Source organism: Rhinatrema bivittatum, chromosome 4, assembly GCF_901001135.1.
Source record: "Rhinatrema bivittatum chromosome 4, aRhiBiv1.1, whole genome shotgun sequence".
NCBI classification, from domain to species: Eukaryota; Metazoa; Chordata; class Amphibia; order Gymnophiona; family Rhinatrematidae; genus Rhinatrema; species Rhinatrema bivittatum.
In genome coordinates this window covers 468,587,474-468,611,861 of record NC_042618.1, presented here as the reverse complement: position 1 = coordinate 468,611,861, position 24,388 = coordinate 468,587,474, and the positions used below count along the sequence as shown (strand labels likewise).

Here is a 24,388-nt window from a genome sequence, read left to right as displayed (position 1 = left end):
ACAAATGCCTCCCGCAAAGGATGGAGGGCGCATCTCAATCACTTCCAGACGCAAGGCCTCTCGACCCAACGAGAGCAGCTCCTACACATCAATCTCCTGGAATTGAGAGCAATCCTTTACGCACTATGAACTTTTGTATCTCACCTTCGAGGTCACCGAGTTATGGTTTACACAGACAACCAAGTGGCCATGTTTTATATCAACAAACAAGGAGGCTCGGGCTCTTGGAGCCTGTGTCACGAAACCCTCATCATTCTGCAGTGGGCAACCTACCACTCTATTCAGTTGCAAGCCATTTACTTGCCAGGCATCGCCAATACTCAAGCGGACAAACTAAGTCGGATATTCCATCTCCACGAATGGTCCCTCAACTGTGACATAGCAGAGACCGTCTTCTAATGGTGGGGATGGCCATCCATAGACCTTCTCGCCACAGAGTCCAACAGGAAAGTGACTCGCTTCTGCTCTGTATGGCCGACCCCACACAGAGTTGCCCAGGATGCCTCTCTCATTCCATGGACGGAATCAATGATGGATGCGTTTCCTCCAATTCCCCTCATCACAAAGACGCTGCAAAAGTGTATGCGGGACGAGGCGCAATTAATCCTAGTGGTGCCAGCGTGGCCCTGCCAACCATGGTACACACATTCCTGCACCTGTCCTCGGACGCACCGTTTCGATTACCCAATCAAGAAAATCTACTGTCACAAAAGGAAGGAAATCTCCTCTACCCGTTACACTCCTCCCTGCATCTCACAGCTTGAAGATTGAATGGCACTTTCTGTCAGAACAAGGAGTTTCCATCACGGTGCAAGATGTAATCCTGGCATCCCGCAAACCTTCCATGAGGAAAAACTATAACTTCAAATGGCAGTGTTATGCCACATGGTGCGAATCCATGAGAGTTGATCCACTCACCTACACACCGGAGGTTTTACTGGACTACATACACACGTTGTATGTGGCCGGCTTCGCTACAGCTTCAGTCTGGGTCCACCTCAGTGCGATAGCCGCCTTTCACCGGCTACATAACGGCCAACCTATCTCCATCCATCCAATGGTGATTCGATTCGTACGGGGACTCATGCACCTTCGTCCCCTGGTCTCCAAACCACCAGTGCTGGGAATCTGAACCTTGTTCTTGAGCAACTGATGGTCCCACCATGTGAACCGATGGAGTCTTCCCATCAAAATTTCCTCACCTGGAAGGTCATGTTCCTCGCTGCAGTGACTTCGGCACGACGAATTAGCAAGTTACAGGCATTAGTTCATTATAGCCCATATCTTCAATTCTATCATCAAAAGGTACTCCTCCGTACACATCCCTCGTTCCTACCGAAGGTGGTATCCCAATTTCATCTCAACCAATCGATTGAGTTGCCGACATTTTGTCCAAAACCTCACAGGAACGAAAGAGAAAAGCTACTGCATACATTGGACTGTAAAAGAGCACTAGCCTACTATAAACAAAGAACCCACTTGCCCACCAGGGCATCGCAATTGTTCGTATCTTTCAACCCGAATGTCCCGGGTCTTCCAGTAACCAAATGCACCATTTCTAGCTGGATTATGCAGTGTATACAATTCTGTTATGAGAAACGTCAGTCCAAACTATCGTCTCAACTCACGGCTCATCAAACACGAGCGGTAGCGACCTCAATGGCTCATCTACGACATATTCCACCAGTAGACATTTGCAAAGCAGCCACATGGGCTTCTCTCCACACCTTCACGTCCCATTACTGTCTTGACCAGCAAACAGCGGACGATGCAAAGTTTGGTAAAACACTTCTACAGTCATTGTCCATGGACTCAAAGGGGTCAACTGTCACTTAACCTTCATCACGCTGTATCATACACTGACTACTAACTTTAGTGCAGCGTGATGGGAGCTTAGGACTCCCATGACAGCATAGCTAATTCAGCCCTGCTATTGACGGGAAAAAGCAAGTTTGCTTACCGTAAATGGTGTTTCCGTAGATAGCAGGATGAATTAGCCACGCTGACCCACCCACCTCCCTGACCAGTTGACTCCATCTCTACGACCACGCTTGCTTTATCACAGACTGAGGAGAGTCGTTATCGGTGCGGGAAACCATGCGCAGCCTCAGAGCAAAGCTCTGACATCACTTAAGAAGCTCCGCTTCCTGGGCCCGATGGAGTGTTCCCATGACAGCATGGCTAATTCATCCTGCTATCTATGGAAACACCATTTATGGTAAGCAAACTTGCTTTTTCTGCACCTATAAAGGAAGTGGATATCAGTTCAACAGAGTTTTAAGAGTGACCGCTGTGTTAAGAAGGAGGCTGAGATTTGGGAATGGCTTTTATTTAAAAAAAAAAAAGGAGTTTCTCTTAATGTTTTTGAACGTGGTACTTGTTATGGATTCCTGTATTGCTGTAACACTGGGAGCTGGGCTTCTGATGTCCCTGGAGGGAGGAAGCCTCCCATATTCGGAGCTGAAGTGATGTCAAGTTTGCAGAAACATTAGAAGCCAGGTTCTCACTATTGCAGTAGTATGTTTAAAAACATAAAAAATACCTTTTTTTTTTTTTTTTTTTTAACAAATGGTGCTTCCAGAATCACAGCCTTTCATAATAAGTGATTGCAGGATTCCTTTACAGTCAGTCTTCCTTATAAAGCCTCTTTCTTACAGCACCTGGCAGTGGATGTATTGCTTGGGCAGTGTTATCCTTAATGTTTCTCGGCCCAAGTACAAAGGCTGGTTTCTTTCTTGTGGTGCGACTGTACTCTGAAATGAAAGGCCATGTGTGTATACTGGTGTGGTTTCTCCCGCTGGGTTGGGCTCTGCTTTAGGGATTGGTCTAATATTAAGGGAAGCCGTTGACCGAAAAAAATAAATAAATAAATAAAAGGAAGGCCAGAACACGGTTTCTTCTGCCAGATGGAGAGGTTTGCAGGTGACAAATGCGTAAAGACCAATTGTTAAAGGCTTTACATTCTGCTGCTCACTGATCACTTGGATGCAGAGCGGAGTGCACCAGTTGTGTGATCTAAGCATGGAAAATGAATCAGTTATAATAACTTCATCCAGAAATTGTTCTCTGGCAGCAGGAAAGATTCTTCTTTATTTTTAATTGCGATGCTAGTCTGCCGTGCTGTTCCCTTGCTGATGAGGTGGAGAGCATTAGCGACTCGTTTGAGGAAAGCTGATTATACTCTTAATTCTGACACAGCTGGGTTGGGTTGTTTGTTTGGTTTTTTTTGCCATTCAAATGCCCTTGGGGAGCTTGGTATCCTCTTACTTCTTGTGCTGCCGCTGCCTCGGAATGTGCTGGCTTCTCATGGCTCTCCTGCGCTTGCTTTCTCTGCCCCGAGATATATTGTGACGGGCAGAGTGCAGAGACAGTGGTAAGGCCATGAATCTTGAAACTGTGTGTTGTGAAGCTGCACTTTGTGGCCCCCGGCCAAGGACTGTCACAGGGCTGGCTGGGCAGAGCCTGAGAGAGGAATATCAAATTGGGGCTGGGGGGAGGGATTCATGGTGCTGGTTCCGATAAGAGTTGGAAGACCAAAAAAAGCAGGAGGGAACCGCTGGGCTAAATAAAGATTCGGTAATTTGCTGTGGTATAAATTTTTCCCTCTGGTTTTTATTTTATTTATTTTTGTTTCTTTTTCAAGCCCTAATATATTTGTGGCTTTGGCCATGTGATTGAACTGGAACAAGGTGAGGTATCCAGATTCCAAATATACATAGATTATTTTCAGCTTGCTGTGTCCTAAAAGACGGTGCTATTTGTAACTTGACGATGGAATGGCCGTTCTGTGGAATTGCTTTGGAGAAGTGATGGCTTCTGGCCGAAGCTGCTGATGGACACTGTCTTTCTGAGACTTTGTTGTTGTAAAGACCAGATGCAGCAACCATAACTTTAGCTCCATAGGCGAACAACCAGCTAGCTAACTTTTAATCTTGCTAGTAGAACTAGAGTCTATAAATATTTTCTGCGTCTCTTTATCTGCGCCTACAAGTCCTTTCAACCCTGACCAGTCTAGAGGTGGGCTCAGGACTCAAATCTGAACCTTCAGCTAGACCGCATCAGCTGGCTGCCTCTAACTAATTTATCATGGTAAATAAAAAAAATCAAGCCAAACCAGAACACTTTCATAACGGATCACTGTATTGTTTTTTTTTTTGTGCATGCAGACAAACAGCATTGTGAATAGCTATGGTAAAACTAAGTCCTTTTTGTAAGGATTTAGGTTTTATTGTATTAAAATGTGACTTGACGGCTGCATAATAAACCCTTGATAACCAAATATCTTTCTTGCGCAGGGTTTCATATGATGAGGCTGTTATTATGGCCAGCGACCCCCTGGAAGGCTTCCATGAAGTGAACCTAGCTTCACCCTCAACTCCGGACCTGCTCGGAGTGAGTGAGCCAGAGACCCACGAGCTACCTACCTCACCTGGCGTCATCTACTGGTCTCATCCTCCCATCAGCTCCACACCCATTCAACCGAACACATTAAATGCCTCCGACCTTCCAACACAGCCCGTCTATTCATCTCCCAGACACCGGCACTGTGAGGAAACTTCAGGGATCAGGTATGCTCTGCAAGACTAATTCATAAAACCCAGGAAAATATAACTTTTAATCAGCTCTTATTATGTACTATAGAATGCAATCAAGGACAGAATTGTTATTTTGCTAATCCCTGCTTTCTCCACCACAGCTCATAGAACTCTTTAAACTTAATTTTTATCCAATTACTTGTTGATTTCCCTTCAGTGGTAATTGATCACTTTCACTCCTGTCTGAATATAGACTCTGTTTTGCTACAAAATACCTCCTCTTCCTAAGGGACAATCCTCTGTGCCAAGATCGCCATCTGCATTAAGCTGTGCGAGGCATTCCTCCACTGCCAGAAGGAGGGTGGGTCCACGTTCCTCCATGCCAGTAGCACTTCTATTAACAACCTTGGGCACTTCGTTGTAATCTCTAATATTGTTTCATCAAAAAGCACACCCTCTGCAGTAAAAATGATCTCCTCTCTTACCACTTGGCCTGAGTATCTTCTAAACGTTCCCTAGTACTCCTGCACTTTTGGGTGGCCCAGAGTTCCAACGTCCTCTCTACACATTTGACATTGGTCCATCTGTGCTACTTTGGCCTTGTATGTATGCTATTACATTCCATAGGCTGTCCTTAATAACTTCTATTGCCCTTCTTGCAGGAGCTCGCTATTTAGCAGTATATGCTAAACATCTGATCACTTGTGATCATATGAGATTTAAGTCCAAATCTCCCCTCCATTTCCCCTTTAAGTCATCAAATGTACTGTCTGATTCCAGCCCCCTGCGGGGCTTATGCAGCTCAGACAAAGAGGCACTTTTTAACTCTTCAATCTTGAAAACATTTTCTAACTTTGTTAGAGAGATTCTCAGACCTCTTGAACTAATCTCAGCCACTCAAATAGATTACCCCTCTGTAATCTTCCTTGGTGACCTCAGCCTTCACGTGGACGCCTCCATCAGCAGAACAGCTGGAGACTTTATTGAAACTGTGACCACCCTTGGATTTACCTAATATGTAAATAAACCCACTCACCAAGTCAGACACACTCAACGTCACTTTCTGTGCTCAACCTCCCTTTTACCCTACACCAGTGGCAACCCCCCCACGTCTCACCACTGTCATGATCAGACCACTTTCTAGTGACACTGTCCCTGACTCTCTGGCAGGGGCACCACCTCCATTAGCCATAGAGCCCACCACACCAGGAAAATCACCCACAATTATTCTTGGAGAATCTCCAACTCTTCACCAGAACCAACTGCAGAGGACATGGTACATCACCAGTGAGGTATTATCGTTAGAAAAAACCCAAATGGTTCATCCAGTCTGCTCATTAAACTTCCCTTGACAGGAACTGCCACTACCTGCAGGTTACCCCCAAGTGTCCACCAAGAGCAGTAACTGCTGCTCTGTGCAGGTTACCTCCATGCCTTATGTTAAGAATAGTATACTTACAAGTAAAACCAAGCAACCATCAAACCGATAACAAAATTACTGCAACATTTTTACACGGTGAGCAGCTTTCCTGATAATTCAGACACTGCTGCTTGAACATTCTTTGCTTTTGGACTTGGCCTTAGAAGTTTTATCCCCAATGTCAGTGTATTAGTACCTTAGACTGTAAAAGTCGGGGCCCAGTGTTGGCTGTCTTCAGAACGCAATACCCTTTTTTCCCCACACCGCCATCAAAACGGAGAGCGATGTTGCAGTTGTGTCAGAATCATCAAGACTAATTGGTTAAGGGTGGTAATGCCCCATGTCTTCTGGTTAAGGGAAATAACTGCCGCTCCGTACAGGTTACCCCCATGCACCCTTTTTTTCATGATCATCCTCAGGCCTTTAGGGATTCACAGTGTTTATCCCATGCCCTTTTGAATTTGTTTACTATTTTCATCCTCACCACTTCTTCTGGAAGGGCATTCTAGGTATCCACCACCTTCTCTGTGAAGAAATATTCCCTTGTGTTGGTTCTTCCACCCCCGGGATTTTCATTTTGTGACCCCCTAGTTCTAGAATAGTAAAGTTTTGAGTGAAATGGATAAGCTAGCTCTGTGGAGAACCCATGTCAAAACATCACAAATCTTTGCCCTGGTTCACCACTGATCTACATAACCTATGACCAGAGAAGGCGCCTAGAAAGACTCTGACTGAAAACTGTCTCCACATCTGATAGGCTGAAGTGCAGCCAACATAGAACAGTCTATAATAGATCCATGGTCCTCGCAGAGAAAAACTACTTCTCATCTCAAATTGAGAACACTAAAAACAGCACCAAATAACTGTTCAAGATCTGCAAAGATGTCCCCCAATCAGATGCCAAGTTGGATAATCCACTGCTCTCCACAAACAAATGCAAAAACTGTACTCTCCACTTTGCTGAAAAAATCTTGAAGCTCCGCCCATACTTTCCACTCTCTCCCATTTTCATGGAGTCTCTAGCAGTGATATCCTCAGGATCTTTTTTGACCTCGATCTACTAACCCAGCACACATGATCCTTGCCCAGCCAAGCTCTGCCTGTCTAGCTGGATCATCCAACTGGTGAACCAATCATTAAGGGTCGTAATTTGCTAGCCATGTTAGAGATTGTAACATGCTGCTGACCACAGGGTGCTGCACCGTGGTCAATGTCCTGTACCTCACAGTCCAGGGCCCAGTGCTGTGTCTTGTGACCTGCTGGGGCCTCCCAGTATGAATCCTGGTGTCCTGCTACTCTGAGCAAGAACCCATAGCAACTCACCAGCTTTATAGGGCCAGCACCCAGGATTTCATGTGGCACTGAATGATGACATCAGCACTGCTCTACTTGACACCTTTCTCAAAGATTCCAACTCTGGAAAGTCCCCCATCCTGATACAACTGGAATTCTTGGTGGCCTTCAACATCAATCAAATAGGCTGGCTGACAGTAAACTGGTTCTGATAATTTGTAACCGGAAGAACTTAACAGGTTGACATGGGTGATGCCTTAAACTTCTGCCTGTCTAGTTTTTTTTTTGTTGAGAGAGATGCTAACATCCTCCCTGCCCTATTCCTATTTCTGAACATTTTCAATTTATAGAAAAAGGCTTTTTGGCTCGCTGGCAAATGTGTGTTCAGTACTACCTGAGAGGCCAGCAGTTCTGCTCTAGCTGCCATAGTAGGTCTTCTAGCTAGCATCATTTTTCTAGTTTCCGCATCCTGTTGTCTCTTGGTTTACAGATTGAATAACGTTTCCCTGCATCACCATCTTGGCTGTCTTTCAGAACAATGCTAGTGTCTAGGTGCTCATGATTATTTTCTTGAAATTCATCCCACTTTTTACTCAAGTATTCAAGAAATCCTAGATCACTATAGAAGTAAGCAGGGAACTTACCGCAAGAATCGCACAATTTAAGTCAACCCATATTGGAAAGTGGACCAATTTCTGCCGAAGTCACCATAGAAAAGATTTGTCTAGATATCAATATGTAGTTGATTCTAGATTGTGTTATGTGTACCCGAGACACGTGGATGTAGCCCCTCTCCTGAGTGTGAAGGACCCTTCAGGCATTTAGTAAGACTGAATTGGTCACACAGTAAACCTATCCATTCCTTCTCTTGGCAGGCAATGCAACTGGTCTAGAGCCGGTTTATGTCCACAGTTCATGTCGCCACCAACTATTACATCAAACTCCCTAAGTTTTTGTGTTACCCTTGAAAACATATTGGGGACATACAAATGTACAAAGGATAATTCTTTTTCCATACGGTTTACCCTTTACTATAATGAAACCCCCTCCTGGGTCTTTCACTACTTTTTCCATTGCGAATACCATATTTTTTTGTAAACAAGGTGTCGAGCGTTAATTAAAACAGGCGAAAAGAGAATTTAAAAAGACACTTGCCAGAGAGGCAAAAACTCAAAACTAAAAGAAAAAAATTTTCAAGTATATTTGAAGCAAGTCACCTGTGAGGGAGTCAGCTGGACCACTAGATGACTGAAGGATAAAAGGGGGCTGCTAAGGGAAGATGAGGCCTTTGCAGAAAAACTAAATTAATTCTTTGATTTCATCTTTACTGAGGATGGTATCTGGGAAGTACCTAAGCTAGAAACAATCTCTGAGGGTGATGATTCAGAGGAACTGAATCGAGTCACAGTGAACTGGGGAGATGAAACAGAGCAGATCTACAAACTAAAGAAAACAAATCATTGGAACTGGATGGTACATCCCAGAGTTCTGAAAGAATTAAAACGTGAAATTGTAGACTTATTACTGGTAGTCTCTAACTTCTCGTTCAAATCAGCTGTGGTACCTGAGGTTTAGAGGGTGGCCGGGGTAATGTCCATTTTAAAAAAAAGGCTTATAGGGGTGATTCGAGAAGCTACAGACCGGTGAGCTTGATCTCGGTACTGGGCAAAATGGAAGAAGTCCTTTTGAAGAACAAAATTACTGGTCATCTAGATAGAAGCAGATTAATGGGGCAGAATGAGCATGGATTTAGCAAAGATTTGTCATTTATTCTGTTAGATTTTTTTTGATGGGGTTAATAAACGTGGATTAGGGTGATGCAGTGGGTATAGTATATCTGTATTTTCAAAGGCGTTTGACAAAGTCCCTCGTGAGAGGTTCATCATGGGATAGGAGGTAATGTCCTGTTCTGTATTGGTAACTGGCTAAAAGATTAAAAAAACAAAAGTAGGACTGAATATTCATTTCTCTCAGTGGAGAAATGTAAATAGTGGAGTGCCCAGGGACCTGTACTGGGACTGGTGCTTTTTAATAGATTTCTAAATTATTTAGAAAAGGAAGTGATGATTGAGGTTATCACATTTGCAGATTTAAAAATAAATATATTTCTTTATATTTTATTTATTAAAAAAGCTCACAGCCTCCAACCTTAGTCCATGAGGTTAGCAAAACTTAAAATATTCATAATAAAAACAATGGATACCCAAGAATCATAAAACACAAACATAAATAAGCAGATCGGTACCAAATATTCCCATTAATGACACTCCCTTTAAAAGCATCACTAAAAAGCAAAAATATTCAAAATAGTTACATCATGAGCCAGTTGTGAGGAATTGTATTCACCTTGCAAGACTGGGGGAATGGGTGTCTAGGTTAAAGATGAAATTTAATGTGGGTACGTGCAAAACGATGCACATGGACAAAAATAATCCAAACTCTTGGGTCACCACCCAAGAAAAGGATCTTGGTGTCAGTGTGGACAGAGCTTTGAAATCCTCAGCAGAGAGTGCAGTGGTCAAAAAAGCAAATAGAATATTGGTTATTATAAAGATAGGAATAGGAAATAAAATGGAAGATATCATAATGCCTCTAAATCAATCCACGATGTGACCACAACCTGAGTACTGTGTGCAGTTCTGGTCACCCACCTAAAAAAAAAATAATAATGCAGCGGAACTAGAAAAGGTACAGAGAAGGGGTGCACAAAATGTTAAAGGGATGGAATGGTTCCCCTATGAGGAAAGGCTAAATGGATTGGGGCTCGTCAGCCTGGAGAAGAAACGGCTGAGAAGGAGATATTTATTTATTTATTGGGTTATTGTTCGATTTGCTATCACAGCGGTTTACAATTTTTAATCTGATTGTCAGAACTTAGCAAGGAACGTGCTACATACAACTGGATCTAATTTGAATAACATCGAAAAAAGTGGTCCAAAACATTGGATCTAAGTCAACAGATATGATGGAGGTCTGTAAAATCATGAATGGGATGGAATGGGTAAATAGGAAACATAGAAATGACGGCAGAAGAAGACCAAACAGCCCATCCAGTCTGCCCAGCAAGCTTTCACACTTTTTTTTTCTCTCACATACTTATCTGTTTCTCTTGGCTCTTAGTAACCTTTTTTATTCTATTTCCCTTCCACCCCCCACCATTAATGTAGAGAGCAGTGTAGGAACTGCATCTAAGTGAAATAGCTTAATTAGTTAGGGGTATTAACCACAGCAATAAGCAAGCTACACCCATGCTTATCTGTTTATTCAGACTGTGTAATTCAGTCCTTGTTGGTTGTTGCCTGAATATAGATCCATCTTTCTTCATTCCCCCCTGCCGTTATTTATCCTTTCCATTAGGACAAGGGGGACACTCCATGAAGATAACAGGTTGCACATTTAAAACAAATTGGGAGAGTATTTGTTCACTTGGTGCACAATTAAACTGAGGAATTTATTGCCAGCAGATATGGTGAAAGCAGTTGGCGTAATTGGGTTTAAAAAGAGTTTAGACAAGCTCCTGGAGGAAAAGTCAATAAATTGTTATTAGCCATAAAGCTACTGCTTCTCTCTAGTTCTGAGATAAGATTGGACCTGTTCTTTGGGATGCTGTCAGGTACTTGTGACCATAGTTCCCTCTAAGCCGAGCACGTGAGCGATCGCTCTCACATTGTGGAGCGTTGCTGACAGGTTTTATGTGGTCGCTCACATGCTTATTTTCTTTGTGCTATGTACAGAAATTCAACACTAATATTGGCGGCTCAAAAATGGTTCCTTTAAAAAAAAAAAAAAATTGCTGCTCAGATGAAAAAAAATGTGCCCGCACCTAGTCACTCCTTGGAGGGAGCATTGCTTGTAACCTGGCTTGGCCACTGTCGGAGACAGGAAGCTGGACTTGATGGACCTTTCGGCTTCTTAAGAATCGCAGACCCTGTTTTTTGTTTTGTATTTTCAATCTGTGGATGACCTGAACATCTCTCCTACCCACCATCGTTTTAGCTTCCCATGCTTGGTATAATCTAGGAGGTGGATCTCCTGCAACATGGCATCACCAGCTTTGTGATGGCGTTTTTTTCAGGGCGTGTAAGACCTTTTGTCCTTTTTTTTATATTGCAGCCAAGTCTAGCTACATTCCAGGAGACGCACCGCACTTCCTTCTTATTCGTAACCCCCCTTTTTTTTTTTTACTATCTATTCTACACCTTGAGGGAATCTCCCTCCTCTCTCTCCCCTCCCCCCCTTTTACTGTCCTGTCTGTTGTTTCTATTATCTCCATCATTTCTACATGTTCAGCCACCATTTGGTATTTTCCCCGTCCTTCCCCCACACCTCTTCCCTCTTGTTTGGGACAATCGCATGCTGCATGTTAGGACCCACTCCATCACCCCGTCCACCCTCTGCCTTTCCTTTATCCTCCTCACTGCATCAAATGGGAGAGCTCTCCCCTCCTCTTCCCACTCTTCCTACTGATGAAAAGCACATCCAGTGTTAGCTTTCTGGGTGTAACTGTCTGGCCGGCTGCAGGAAGGCCCCGCAACCGACCGCGCCTATCTTGAGTGCCTCTGAGGTCAGGATTCCACCAGGATCTCCTGCGGCAAGGACGCCGCCACGACGCATCTGATCCCCCTGCCGCCTTAGGCGTAGCGCACTGCTCCTGATTATAAGACCTATGGCGGAAAAGTCCCCACGGCAGTTCCCGATGACGTCACACGCCGATCCCATTTAAACACTGGCAAGACAACTGACCGATGCCTCAGAAACATGTCTCACTGCCTTGCTGTGTGTCTTGCTCTCCTGGTGGCTTGCATTGCTCCTTTTATTTTGCCTTGTTCCTCTGTGCCTTGTTTAATCTGTCTGTCCTTTGCTCTGTTGCCTGCCTCCTTGTTGCCCAGCCCTGCTTGTGTGGCTGTCTTTTTGTTCTTTCTTTGTCTGATTCCTGGTACCGAGCCTTGCCTTGGATCTCAACTTCTTTTCTTGCCTGCTGCCTGCCACTGACTTTTGCTATGGACTCGGACCCTCCTCTTGCCTGCCACCTGCCATTGGCCTCTGCTATGAACCCAGACTACTCCTTGTTCACTGCCTGCCCTAATCTCAGCCCATTTCTGGACTCTCACTCTAATCACTCTCAGGGACATTCGTCTAAGTCCTGGAACCCAAGGGCTTAACCTAAGGGGAACGGGTTGGTAAAAGTGAAGGTCGTCTTGGTCCCAGCCTAGAGCGTGTCTACCAGCTGTCAGAATGGACCTAGTAGGCTGCATCAACCTCGCCGTAGCACAAGGGGCTACAACCGTGATACCATGCCAGATCAGTTCGACATAAAACATTTCAATCATTTCAGCCTTCTGAAGAGTCACTGTACAACAGGGTCTTTTATCTTAGCTGTCTTTTCATCAGAAGTATCTCCGTTTGATTCTTTTTTTCTGTTGGCATCTTCAAGCCATTGGCCATCTCTACTGTGCATATGTTTTCATCTCTCTAAAAATGTGAATTTTACATGGTACCCAAAGCTTAAAATGACTGTCTCGCTGTACACTATAGGGAATCCTTCCCCTCCTCTGTGCTAGCTGCGTAGGTTTTGATGCATCTTGATTCACCTCTACCCGTTAATATGGTCCCAAATTCAGCACTGTCCAGGTCTCCGCAGCTTTACTCTTCTGAGAGTGGTATAGTCTCCTCCACTTTTACAACAAATGTGTGCGCTTCAGCAGGCGTCTTGAAGAGGATTGCTTCTCCTACGTGGCGCGCAAAGCCGTGCTGGGTACAGACTTTCAGCTCGGACAGCTTGGGTGCAAAACCGTGAAAACTCTCATCTTTGCATTGCCACCTTAGCTGAGCAATCTTGGAAAATAAGAATCCTTTTCGCTTCATAACATTATTGGAGGCCCCTCTGGTCAGCCTGCAGGACTGCCACTTTGTGGGCAGTGTTTAAAAGCCTCATGATCGCGACTCTAAGCTGCCCTGCGTTTTTCTCTTTTCGGCCCCGTTCTGTCTGTGCACTCAGTTCTCAAAGCACCTAACACTATTGCCTGGTTTAATTTCTCTGGGGGGAGGCCACATTTTCAAAAATCCCTGCAACTTCTTTTCTGCTACGCTTCTCAGGGCACCCACAAAGCATGAATTGTGCCTGCCTGATTTATTTGTTGGTCCTCCAGGTTTTCTGCGTAAAGTTTCAGCCGTCTCACGGGGCCTTGGCTGTGCACACATGTGCTTTGTCCTCTGCTCTTGAAACGCGTTGCCCGATTCTCCAAGCTTCCTTCCCGAAGGCCACCAGTTTTGCATTTCACATTTCTTATCTGAAGCATTCAGGATCGCTGCTGTTACTTCAGACCCCTAGCATCTGCTTTGCTGCTGCAGCCACTTGACTCGCCACCATCCTGGGGGTCTGCAGCTTCACCTTCTTTTTGTCTTTTTTGGAGGGCTTTTGAGAACATAACCGCTTGGCTGTGTCGGCAGGTCCCCGGGAAGCTAGCATGGTCCTAACAGCCTTTCCCTCGGACTTTAATGCACAGGAGTTTTACCAGTCTGGGTGTATGGTTAGGTAGCCCTGAGAGCAGCAGAGATTCGCGTTTTTTACACATACACATTACTCCGTCCAACTTTAAACCCTAACGTATCTTTCAGGATTAAAATTAAAATCTGAATTGGGCAGAGCAGTGATCAAATGGGAGCTTCTCAGTTTTTAATTTTTAGCACTTTTCATCCAGGGCTGGAAGTGCCATGGGAGTGGTCCTTTCTGTCCATTAGTCTGGGGACAGGATAATGTCTGAGAGTTCATTGACTGGGCCCAAACCTGGGATGGAGAGGGTTGGAGCCGGGGCCTAGCACCTACTCTATTGAAAGTGATCTTGATGCGATAAGGGTGAGGTTATTTTCAGTAGGGTCAAAGTTCTTTTTTACTCAACGCACAATTAAACTCTGGAATTTGTTGCCAGCGAATGTGGTTAGTGCAGTTAGTATAGCTGTGTTTAAAAAAGGATTGGATAAGTTCTTGGAGGAGAAGTCGATTACCTGCTGTTAAGTTCACTTGGAGAATAACCACCGCTATTACCAGCAACAGTAACATGGAATAGACTTAGTTTTTGGATACTTGCCAGGTTCTTGTGGCCTGGTTTGGCCTCTGTTGGAAACGGGAGGCTGGGCTTGATGGACCCTTGGTCTGACCCAGTATGGCATTTTCTTATGTTCTTATGAGCTGGACTTTCCATGTGGGAGTCTTAATTTTTGTTTGCTAATGTTGCTTTGAAAGACAGGAGAACACATATGCTGTCTGCATCGATGGTGGGGGTGGAAGGGAATTGGAACCAAAAAGTTACCAATAAGGGCCCTGACCTCAGCGGTCAGAGTAACAGATTATGAAAACAAATAGGTGTGAAAGCTTGCTGGGCAGACTGGATGGGTCGTTTGGTCTTCTTCTGCCGTCACTTCTATGTTTCTATAATTTACGGTTTTAAATTATGAAAGTGAGTACCCAACCACAGTGATAACACCGCACACAGTCTGTCACAACTTTTTTGGCTAGGAGGAAAAGACTTCAGATACCGAATCATAGGCTTACTGCCACCGGTTTGGTAATGGTGCAGAATCATCAGTCAGAAAAGCTTCACATTTTTTATTACTTTCTTTCATACTATGACAAAACAAATTTTTAACTACATTCTGTGTTGCAAAAAATGTTTTGACAAATTGTGATTTCCAGTGTTCTTAATAACCATGCATGGAAGCCAAAAGTATTACTTAACTTGTGTAGTTTATTATACATTGAAACTCATTTTTTGAAGCTTGGAAGCTCCTTTTAAACTGCAGAATACTTTTCTCAATTATGATCTTAAAACCTGTCTAACAGCACCTCTGACTTGGCCAGTGTTTCGCCGTGGAGGCCGCATCAGGGAGATGTCTGAAAAGCCTGCCTAAAAATTCTTAAAGAGAACAAAAGCAATTAAAAATGGGAGTGTGTGCTAGAAGTCAATTAATGTCCTTTCAATTTCAGTAAAATCAGTAGATAATGGCTTTTTTTTTTGTTTTAAATCTCTTAGCACACTGAAATACACTTCTTATCGGTTTTCTAGGTCAGATTCTTTTTAAAGTAACAAAGAAAAAAAATCTTGTTGTGTGCACATTATTTTATTACTATTTTTTTTTTTCTTCTAGCAGCCATGCTACCGACCCAATACTTTGTTCTACCTCGGGAGTCCAGCAGTTCTCACCCAAACCCAGCTGCAGAAAGGACAGCAACCGTGCAGAGAGGGAGTTCCTCCAGGGGGCGACACTGACGGATGCTGTGGACAGCGCCGACGATGTTCTTAAGCTTAGCACTGACAGTCTGTCCCACCTGCGCAGCCCGTCTGTCCTGGAAGTCCGTGAAAAGGGATACGAAAGGCTCAAGGAAGAACTCGCTAAAGCTCAGCTGGTAAGAGAGCAGGCGTGCAGTTGGTATTGTGAATCTTGCATGAAAACAGCCCATCATAAGTGTCTGTGTCCTGATACGTTTGCTGCTTTCTTAATGCCTGGGTCACTATTGCGTGTGGACTGCAGCTTTTGTTGCCATATAAATGTTGTATTTTTATAATACTAAGAAAAATGTTTGAAAATAAAGGTAGGTATCAGCTTGCATACTTCTCATCTTCAGCTGCAGGGTCTCCCATCTGAGAGCAGCGAACTGTGCCAGTAGAAGTATTGCCTTCTACTGGCAATACTTATTAAAGTCAGGAAGTTTAGAAATGTTTATTGAGCTGGTTAAGGTGCAGATTGAAATAGTGCAATACACTTTCGAACATTTTTCTGTAAATAGCTCTTGATCTTCATAAATAATTGTATTTAATTGCAGTTTGCATAATATCCATAAGCACAGTAAAACAGATCTTAAAAATGTCAACTGCTTTTGTAATACCTGGGTTTCCAACTTAGCTTGCAATGAAGAGTTCTTTGCTCCTTCCCTATAAAGAGGATATTAACTGCAGCAATAAACCTGACACGATGTTAATGATCACCCTCTAGGAGCTGAAGCTCAAAGATGAAGAATGTGAAAGACTTTCGAAGGTGCGAGACCAACTTGGACAGGAGCTGGAAGAGCTCACAGCCAGTCTGTTTGAGGTTTGTTGGATTTTTTTTTTCTGAGACAGAGGAGTCAGTGCGGCTGTATAGCAGTAGTTTCTTCAGTGATCCCCAAAATCCCAGTTTTGTACAAGCATCTTTCAGCAGGCCTCCAGCGATAAGTCAATGTTTAAAAAATCAGACCATTGTTATGATCCTGTGATGATATTCTGTGATTATACAGATTATATCTGTTCACTAAATCAGTTCAGCAAACCCAGTGAAATAAAGTGCATTAGGACTTAGTGGAATCCTGACAGTTGGCCTGAGCTTCCTGTTCTCATGCTGATGCTGTGGTGCATGGGGACAGCTTTACAAGTTCTCTCGTCCTCTGGTTTGTGGGCGAGGGACTTGAAAAAATGGGCTTCCTCTGCCTTCTGGCAGGTCCATCCCACCAGCGGGTTGTGCACCTCTGCCAGCAGCTGCAGACGGAGCAAAACGCAGACGTCACGGATATATAGCCCCGCCCCGACATCAAGCCCGCCTGTGTTCTCTGGGAAAAGCCAAACTCTGCAAAAACTAATTATATTTGAACATTATCATTAGCAGCCAACGAGAACGCTGAGTTCAGACAAAAGAAAGTAACACATGCACTAACTAAGGGGCTAGAAAAGTCTTCGGTGAAGCGCAGGAATCACACTCTGCTGACAGGGCTAACCACCATTTAAACATCGGCAGCCTAGGGTGGGCCTGGGATTGACCTGCCCTCACTGGAGGAAAGAAAATTACCAGTTAGGTAGCAATTTCCCCTTCCTCTGCATTCTGGCAGGTCATTCCCCACTAGTGGGAAACACCAAAGTACTAATCCCAACCAGGGCGGGAGGCTGCCAGCGGGCCAGTCAGTACCGCCCGTGCGAATGCGCGGCGTCCCTCCCTAGCCTGAAAATCCAAGCGGCAGTGCACGGGAAAGGTGTGGAAAGATGCGCACGTCGCCACTCGGCGGGTGACACCAAATTGATGCCGCCGGAGCCTCCGTGGAATGCAGTCGAATTTTGTTTCTGCGCTGCGGCCTCAGCTGCCACGTAGGCCAGCGGTAATGGCTTCTGTAATCCAACTGGCTGTCGTTGCCCGGGTCGCCTGTTCGCCGCCAGCGTGGAGCACGAGCAGGCAGAGTCTGACTTGTGGTCAGTTTGTCACTTCCAAGTACAATAGGAAAAGGGGGTGACTCTCTGTCTCTGTGTAAATCTCTAGTGAGCTCTCATTGGGGAAGTACTGTGTTCAGTTCTGGAGCCCACGCTTTCAAAAGGATACAAACTAAGAGTTGGTTCAGAGGGCAGCCTCTAAAATTGTCAGCAGTCTTTATCATAAAGCATATGGGGATGGACTTAAAGATCGAAACATGTATCCCTTGGATGAAAGGAGGAACCGGGAAGAAATGTACAGGAGGTGGGTCTCATTCAGTGGAAAATAGGCCTTGGACCGAGGTGTCGTGAGATTAGGGTGCAAGAGGGTAGTCTCGGGCGTAATCTTAAGGAAATATTTCCTTACAGAGAAGGTGGTGGGTGCATGGAAAAGCCTACCTGCAGAGTTGGTGGAGACTAGGACAGTATCAGAATTCAAGAGAGCATGGGACAAGCACAGAGGATCTCTAAGGGAGAGGAAGGGGCTATGAAGCTGAGCAGAAGGTGTGAATGGGCGGATGAGATGAGCCGTATGGTCTTTACCTGCTGTCATTTTCTCCATTTCTGTGCAGGCTTCTGTCATGTCAACCTCGTGCGAACCTGCTGTAAGGAAAAGCAGATCAGGGACGAGGCATATAGTGACAGCTTTTTCAAAATGTGGTTTCAGTGGTGCAAACCAGGATCCTAATTGCTATTTGTGGTGAGAAGCTTGAAAATGAGAGTTTAAAACAGTCAGCATTACAAAGGCATCTAGAAACAAAACCTAGAGAACTTGTGCATAAACCTCTTGGACGTTTTCAAAGAAAGGCACAGGAATTAAAATTAACTGCGTTCAATGATCAGGCTTAACTAACATCATATTTGGTTGCATACTGTTTGGCAAAAGAGAATGGCCCATACAGTTGCAGTAAAATGTGTTCTTTGGCATGCTTGAATAGAGTGCATACGGTTTTCATTGAGAATCCATCAGAAAAATTAAGACCTAGTCCTGTCAGCGATAACACAATCCCTCACCGAGCTTGGTATTATGAGCTGGGCTTCCAGATTCTCCACGGTTACGGGCAGCCAGGGATTTTGCTGTCCAGTTTGACGAGAGCATAGATATTTTGGACTATGCAGTACTGTTGGTTGAACACGATGACTTTGTGTAAGGCTGCTGTGATGTCTGGATGTACCAGCAAAGAGTACAGCAGCACAGACATAGCTGTAAAATGCACATTTTAGACCGGGTTAATTGCGAAGGAATTACAAGTGATGATGTAGCAAATACGACAGGGAAAAAAAAAAATACAGAGTTTGTGAAAAAACTAAGTGAGGCAGCTGGTAATGTTTGAAATGATTGCTTTGTTCCTGTCCACGTGTGTTCCCCCTAACCTTAAGGCAGTACTGAAGGAATGGGGTGCAAATTGTTACTTACTTTGCTGAAAAGCAGGCCTTTTAAAGTGTTATTCTCAGAAATGGGAGCAGAGTACACTCCTTAATGGTTTCATATTAAGGACCAGCGGCTCTCCCTGGGCAGGGTACTTACAAGCTTGGGTAAATTCAAGGAAGACTTTCACATTTTTCTGGTAGAGAAACAGTCTTACAAGATTTGCTTCAGGGTAGCAGTTGGTTAATAAAGTCGTCATATTCAGCTGACGTTTCCTCAGTTTTAAACAAACTGAATTTGACGCTACAAGGAAGAGGTGGTGATTTGGTTTCGACGCCGAACAAATAAAAGCATTCCAAAATCGTTAGCACTGTAGCAAGCACCGAGCTGTTGCAACGTGGTGAGGAAAAAAAAAATTAATGAAACGAGCGTCGTGCAGTTACGTTTTTCTGTTCTTCCTTAAGGGGTTTGGTCACTTACTTCCCTGCAGAGGGGTTTGAAAGAAAAGCGCTGGGTGGGAAATCCTTCTACTTTTAGAAAATCCTGACTCAGCCCTGTACGAGACGATGAGCCACTGCATCCGACCTGTGATCACGCGCTGAAGGACATGCCACCGGTTACGTTTCCAATCATTTTGGATCAGTGCCTTTCAAAGAATATCCACTGTAAAGTGCTATCGGAGTTCTGTCGCTACTGCCATTGGGCGTGGGCTTGATTTTTCAGCTTTAATGAGGTTAAAAACGGTGGAAAGAAACTGAATCTGCAGTGGATCTGTGATGTGCAAGTGGCTCTCTCATCTTGTGAAAGGCTGGAAAGGAGATCATGAGCCAGCAGACAGGCCCAGCCCTCACATTAAAAGCCAGTGAAACTCAGGGGAGGGGAGGGGGACAAAGGTTGATTTAAAAGGGATTGGAGGGGTAAGAGGGTGAGCAGCAGGGACCGGGGAAGAGGATGAGACAGAGTGAGGGAGAGAGTGACAGAAGAGACTGATAAAAGATCAGGGGCAGGCAAGCCCACCCATTACCTTAAAGTCAGTGAAACACTTGATCTTTTTTATTTTTTTACCATATTTATTTTATACTGTAGCTAAAAGGTTAACAAGTGATCTCAATATTTTTTTAGTTATTGCTTGACATGAAGCGATTAAAGCTAATAAATATTTCCTTCATCTCTATGGGGAGAAGAGATCTTACAATGAATATATATTTTTTTTCCCACTGGGACCTGCGAAACAAAGTTTGAAAGTCACTGGGTTAGGTAATCTGTCCCACATTACTTTTGGTGGGAGTTAGCTTTCAGAAATGAGGGATCTCTGAGAATGCTCTTGTGTTCATGGAGACTTCCGTCTTAGTTTATCAATAGTAAAGTACTTAAGGGTTTCTCTCTGTATTAAACCAGGTAGTCTGTTCTGCATCCCTGTGATTTACTGTCATGTGCCATGTGACCCTCTGTATTTATTCAATTCCTTTTACTTTCTGTCTGTGTATTAATAATTCCATGTACGTACCCAGATGAGTCCAGACTTCTGGGCTTTGCCTCCCTTCCAGCAGATGGAGACAGAGAATGTTTTACTGACACTGCCATATAACCTGGTGTGCCATCTGCAGTCCCTCAGTATTTCTGTCTCCAGCGAATGGTAGATGTTGCGTTGGAGGTGGACCCTTGGGCTGAGGTGGGGCTGATGCAACCCATGGGCAAGGACCTATGGGTCCCCACTGTCAGCAGGTGGAGTGGGCTGAAGCTAGAGGCCACTGGAGCTTCACCTATACCAGCCCTCGTTCCCCTCGGGTTGGGCCTTTGAGTGCCGGGGCCGGCAGGACTTAGGTGGGCCTCGAGGTTAGCTAGAGATGGAAGATGATTCAGCCCAGAGACAGCAGCCGGTAGATGGCGTAGTCGTATCCTGGACAGGATTCGGTACTGGAACTCGGGCACCAAAGGAACAACGAGTAACTGGAGGCGCTCAAGCAAAAGAAGGCCTAAGCCTTGTAAGTCCACATCCAGAGGATAGGTGAGGGGAGGCGTCACTGACAGGCGAGGGTCAGAGCCGGCGGCAAGTGGAAATTGTGGCAAGCAATGTGGAACTCTGGACATAGGAAAGTCTGTAGCGTAGTTGTTCAAAGCAAGGGTCAGGACTGAGAAGGCAGGCGTAGTCAGGTGTAGCGGAGGTCCGGGGCTGGAGAGAAGCTGAAGAGTAGTCAGGCGTAGCGGTGGTCAAATCCAAAGAGTCAGTCCAACCTATAGACGACATAAGAACACAGAGAACAGGAACCGGGAACCACAGGGAAACAGGAACGCACGAAGGAATGATTCTCAGAACAGGAATGAGTAATCAGAGTAAGAGGAGACCTGTTGCAAAAGCAACGCTATGGAACGAGGCCTGAGCTTTTATACGCTGAAGAGTCTGATGTCAGCATCCGGGTCTGCGGCCAGGTTCCCGCCGTGGGCCCTTTAAAGGAACTAATGATGTGTGATTGCCTAGGAAGGGGCGTGGTGCCGATAGCGGCGTCTCCACAGGCCATGCGGAGAGGCCCGACGAACAGGGATACTTTTTAAATAAATTTAATACTTTAAATACTTTTTTAAATAAAGTTTATTTTTAAATAAAATGTATAAAGTTTTATTTATAAAGTTTTATTTATAAAGTTTTAAATAATGGTTTATAAAGTTTTAAATAAAGTTTAAAAAAAAAAAAAGGGGGGGAAGACAAGCAAAGTTTTGGGTTGGGTTTTTTTTCCCCTGTTTTCCTGCACCTTGGTGGCAGAGCGCCGGTGATGCCTGTAGAGGTTCAGCTTTCATGGGATCTGATAATTCTTTTCCCTCAGGCGACACACTCCTGTGGTCTGAATGACCACGGGCATGCCACGCGGCAGCAAATGTGCAGCGTGTGGAGAGTCATGCACACGTCTCCTGGAATGGCCTCTGTACCTGCTGCCTCTCTGGGGGAAAGGGCAGTTCGGGATCGCTTGCGGGGGTGTCCGAGCGGCAGTGCAGGTCTGGAAGGCTCCTGCCTGTGTCACGGGAAACGTCGGTCCCATTCCCGGTCAGCTCGGGAATGGTGGCCATCTTGGATTCCTTTGCGGCTGCTCCAGAGGCCATGGAGGGGGAGGGGGATTTCCCTCCACCACTATCTTCACCCAATCCAAAGCCCTGGGGAGCCTGAAGAGGGGTTATTTGGGGGTGGAAGATGATCTCCTGGGGGAGGCTTCAGACAATTCTTTCACTTTTTCAGCAGAGTTTGTATTTTTATTACACAAGGCTTATTTGGCCCAGAAAGCCGTGGGGTGGTAGGAGGCCAAGCATGAGGTTTTGTCTTCTCCGCAGCCCAAGAAGAGATCCAGGGTCCCAGGGACTTCGGGGGCTACCAGGGTTCGGTGAGCCTTTGGGGTGCTCTCACAGGACTCCACAGTGGATGATCTTTCGGATGGTTCCAAGATCGGGGTGCCGGCAGGTTCGGGTTCTCCTGAAGTGGATCTTTCCCTGGGAGGGGGCAGGATCCGGAGGATGAGCAGGGGAAAGGCCCACCTGTGGAAGGAAACATAGGGGATTAGGGGTCCCAACTCTTCCCTGTTCCACAGGGAAGAGTTGGGACCCCTAATCCCCTATGTTCTGGTGGAGTTAGGAATAAAGGAGGAATTCAATTGGGAGGATGTGGATCCGGTCATGGATGACTTTCGGGGTCTAGCAAAGGTGTTTCCTTTCCAAAAGTCCGTTAAGTTGGTGGTCAGGGAGTGGGATACTCTGGAGACTGGCTTGAAGATTGGCAGGACAATGGATAAGTTATATCTTTTGCCTAAGGATACGCTGGAACTCTTGTGAGTCCTGAAGGTGGATGCCTCAGTGTCAGCAGTGACTAAGATGGCAACTATTCCGGTGTCTGGTACTGTGGCTTTAAAGGATCTGCAGGATAGGAAACTCAAGGTCTATCTGAAAAAGATTTTTGAAGTGTCTGCACTCTGCATATGGACTGCGTTGGTGCAGCATTTTCAGGCTGACAAGTCCATGTCTTCCCAGGAGGCAAAGCAGGTGGAGCGGCTGGAAGCTGTGATCAACTATGGTGCTGATGCGCTGTATGATCTCATTAGGACATCCTCTAGGACAATGATGTCTGTGGTCTCGGCCAGGAGACTTCTTTGGTTGAGGAACTGGTTGGCGAATGTTTCGTCCAAGTCTTAGTTAGCTTTCCCTTAAAGGGTAAAGTTCCTATTTTTTGCGAGGATTTGGAGGAGCTGATAAAGCATCTGAGAGAGAATAAGGTACACAAGTTACCTGAGGACAAGCCTAAAGTGGCAAGGAGTTCCTCTTCTGGACACTCTCGGTTTCAAGGGAATAGGCGGTTTTGGCAGAGGTCTTCGGGAGGAGCCCAGGGACAGGCCTCGGGGGGGGGAGTGAGCAGCAGTCCTGGAACCAGTCCTTTTGAGGCCGGAAGCCAAACAGGGATAGGATCTGTCTGCCAAGATCAGTCTGTGCAAGGCCAGTGGTTGATGGAGGAAGCGTCATGGTCTATTAATCGCTTAGAGACGAGAGTGGTGCAGTTGGCACTGCATGCATTTCTTCCTCTCTTGCTCGGCCGTCCAGTCAAAATCTTGTCTAATAATGCAACGACAGTGGCTTATATCAACCAGCAAGGTACCAAGAGTCAATCAGTGGCTCAGAAAGCCCGGGAGCTAATCCACTGGTGGAGGCAGCATCTGATGTTGATAGTGGCTTCTCACATAGCCGGGACCTACAATATGTAAGCGGAACTTCTCAGCCGTCAACAACTGGATCCTGGAGAGTGGGAGCCGTCAGAGGAGGCAATGACTCTCATCTGTTGCAGGTGGGCAAGCCCTGCATGAATTTAATGGCAGCTCAGCTAAATGCCAAGGCGTCCCACTTCTTCAGTTACAGAAGAGAGTGCGGAGAAGAGGAGGTCGATGCCTTGGTTCTTCCTTGGCTGCTGGACATTCTGCTTTTTGTGTTTCTGCCATGGCTTCTGGTAGGCAAGATTTTGCGGCATGTGGAGGTTCACCTGGGAGACATGATTCTGGTGGCTCCGGAGTGGTAGCGGTAGACGGCCCGTTGAGGCTCGCTCATCTGCCAAAGCATCTGCATCAAAGTCCCATATTTTCAGATCAAGTGGCTCGCTTCTGTCTTGTGGCTTGGCTTTTGAGAGGAAATGCTTAACAGAGAGAGGTTACTATGAAACTGTTATTTCTACTCTTTTGCAGGCTAGAAAGTCTTTCACTTCCTTGGCGTATGTGAGGGTCTGGAGAGTTTTTGAAGATTGGCGCATGGAGCAGAGGATTGTCCCTATGCTAGCTTACGTAGCACATATTCTTACCTTTTTGCGAAGGGTTTGTCCTTTAACTCCTTCAAGAGTTCAGGTGGCAGCTTTAAGTTGTCTTCGAGGCAAGGTGCACAGAGCGGCATGGCTGCACATCGGATGTGATGCGTGTTCTTCGAGGGGTGAAGCAGCTGTGTTCCTCCTACAGCCTTACCTTAGTCCAGAAAGGCATGTATGAGGCGCCATTTGAGCCTTTTAAAAGGACTACTATAAAAGATCTCACTTTGAAGGTGGTTTTCT

At 45.3% G+C, this 24,388-nt stretch overlaps 1 protein-coding gene across 6 annotated transcripts in view; it reads left to right on the top strand.

Annotated features, from left to right (window-relative positions):
• The window catches only part of RAB3IP (RAB3A interacting protein), an 80,005-nt gene that overhangs the window by 17,806 nt on the left and 37,811 nt on the right, over positions 1-24,388 (top strand). For 5 of the 6 annotated variants that reach the window (XM_029597196.1, XM_029597200.1, XM_029597201.1 and 2 more), the window contains exons 2-4: positions 4,296-4,568; positions 15,394-15,652; positions 16,240-16,335. In XM_029597196.1, coding sequence (XP_029453056.1) covers positions 4,321-4,568; positions 15,394-15,652; positions 16,240-16,335 — 603 coding nt within the window. In that variant the 5' untranslated portion in view covers positions 4,296-4,320. The remainder of the gene's footprint in view (positions 1-4,295; positions 4,569-15,393; positions 15,653-16,239; positions 16,336-24,388) is intronic. The other variant, XM_029597202.1, reaches the window with a different exon arrangement.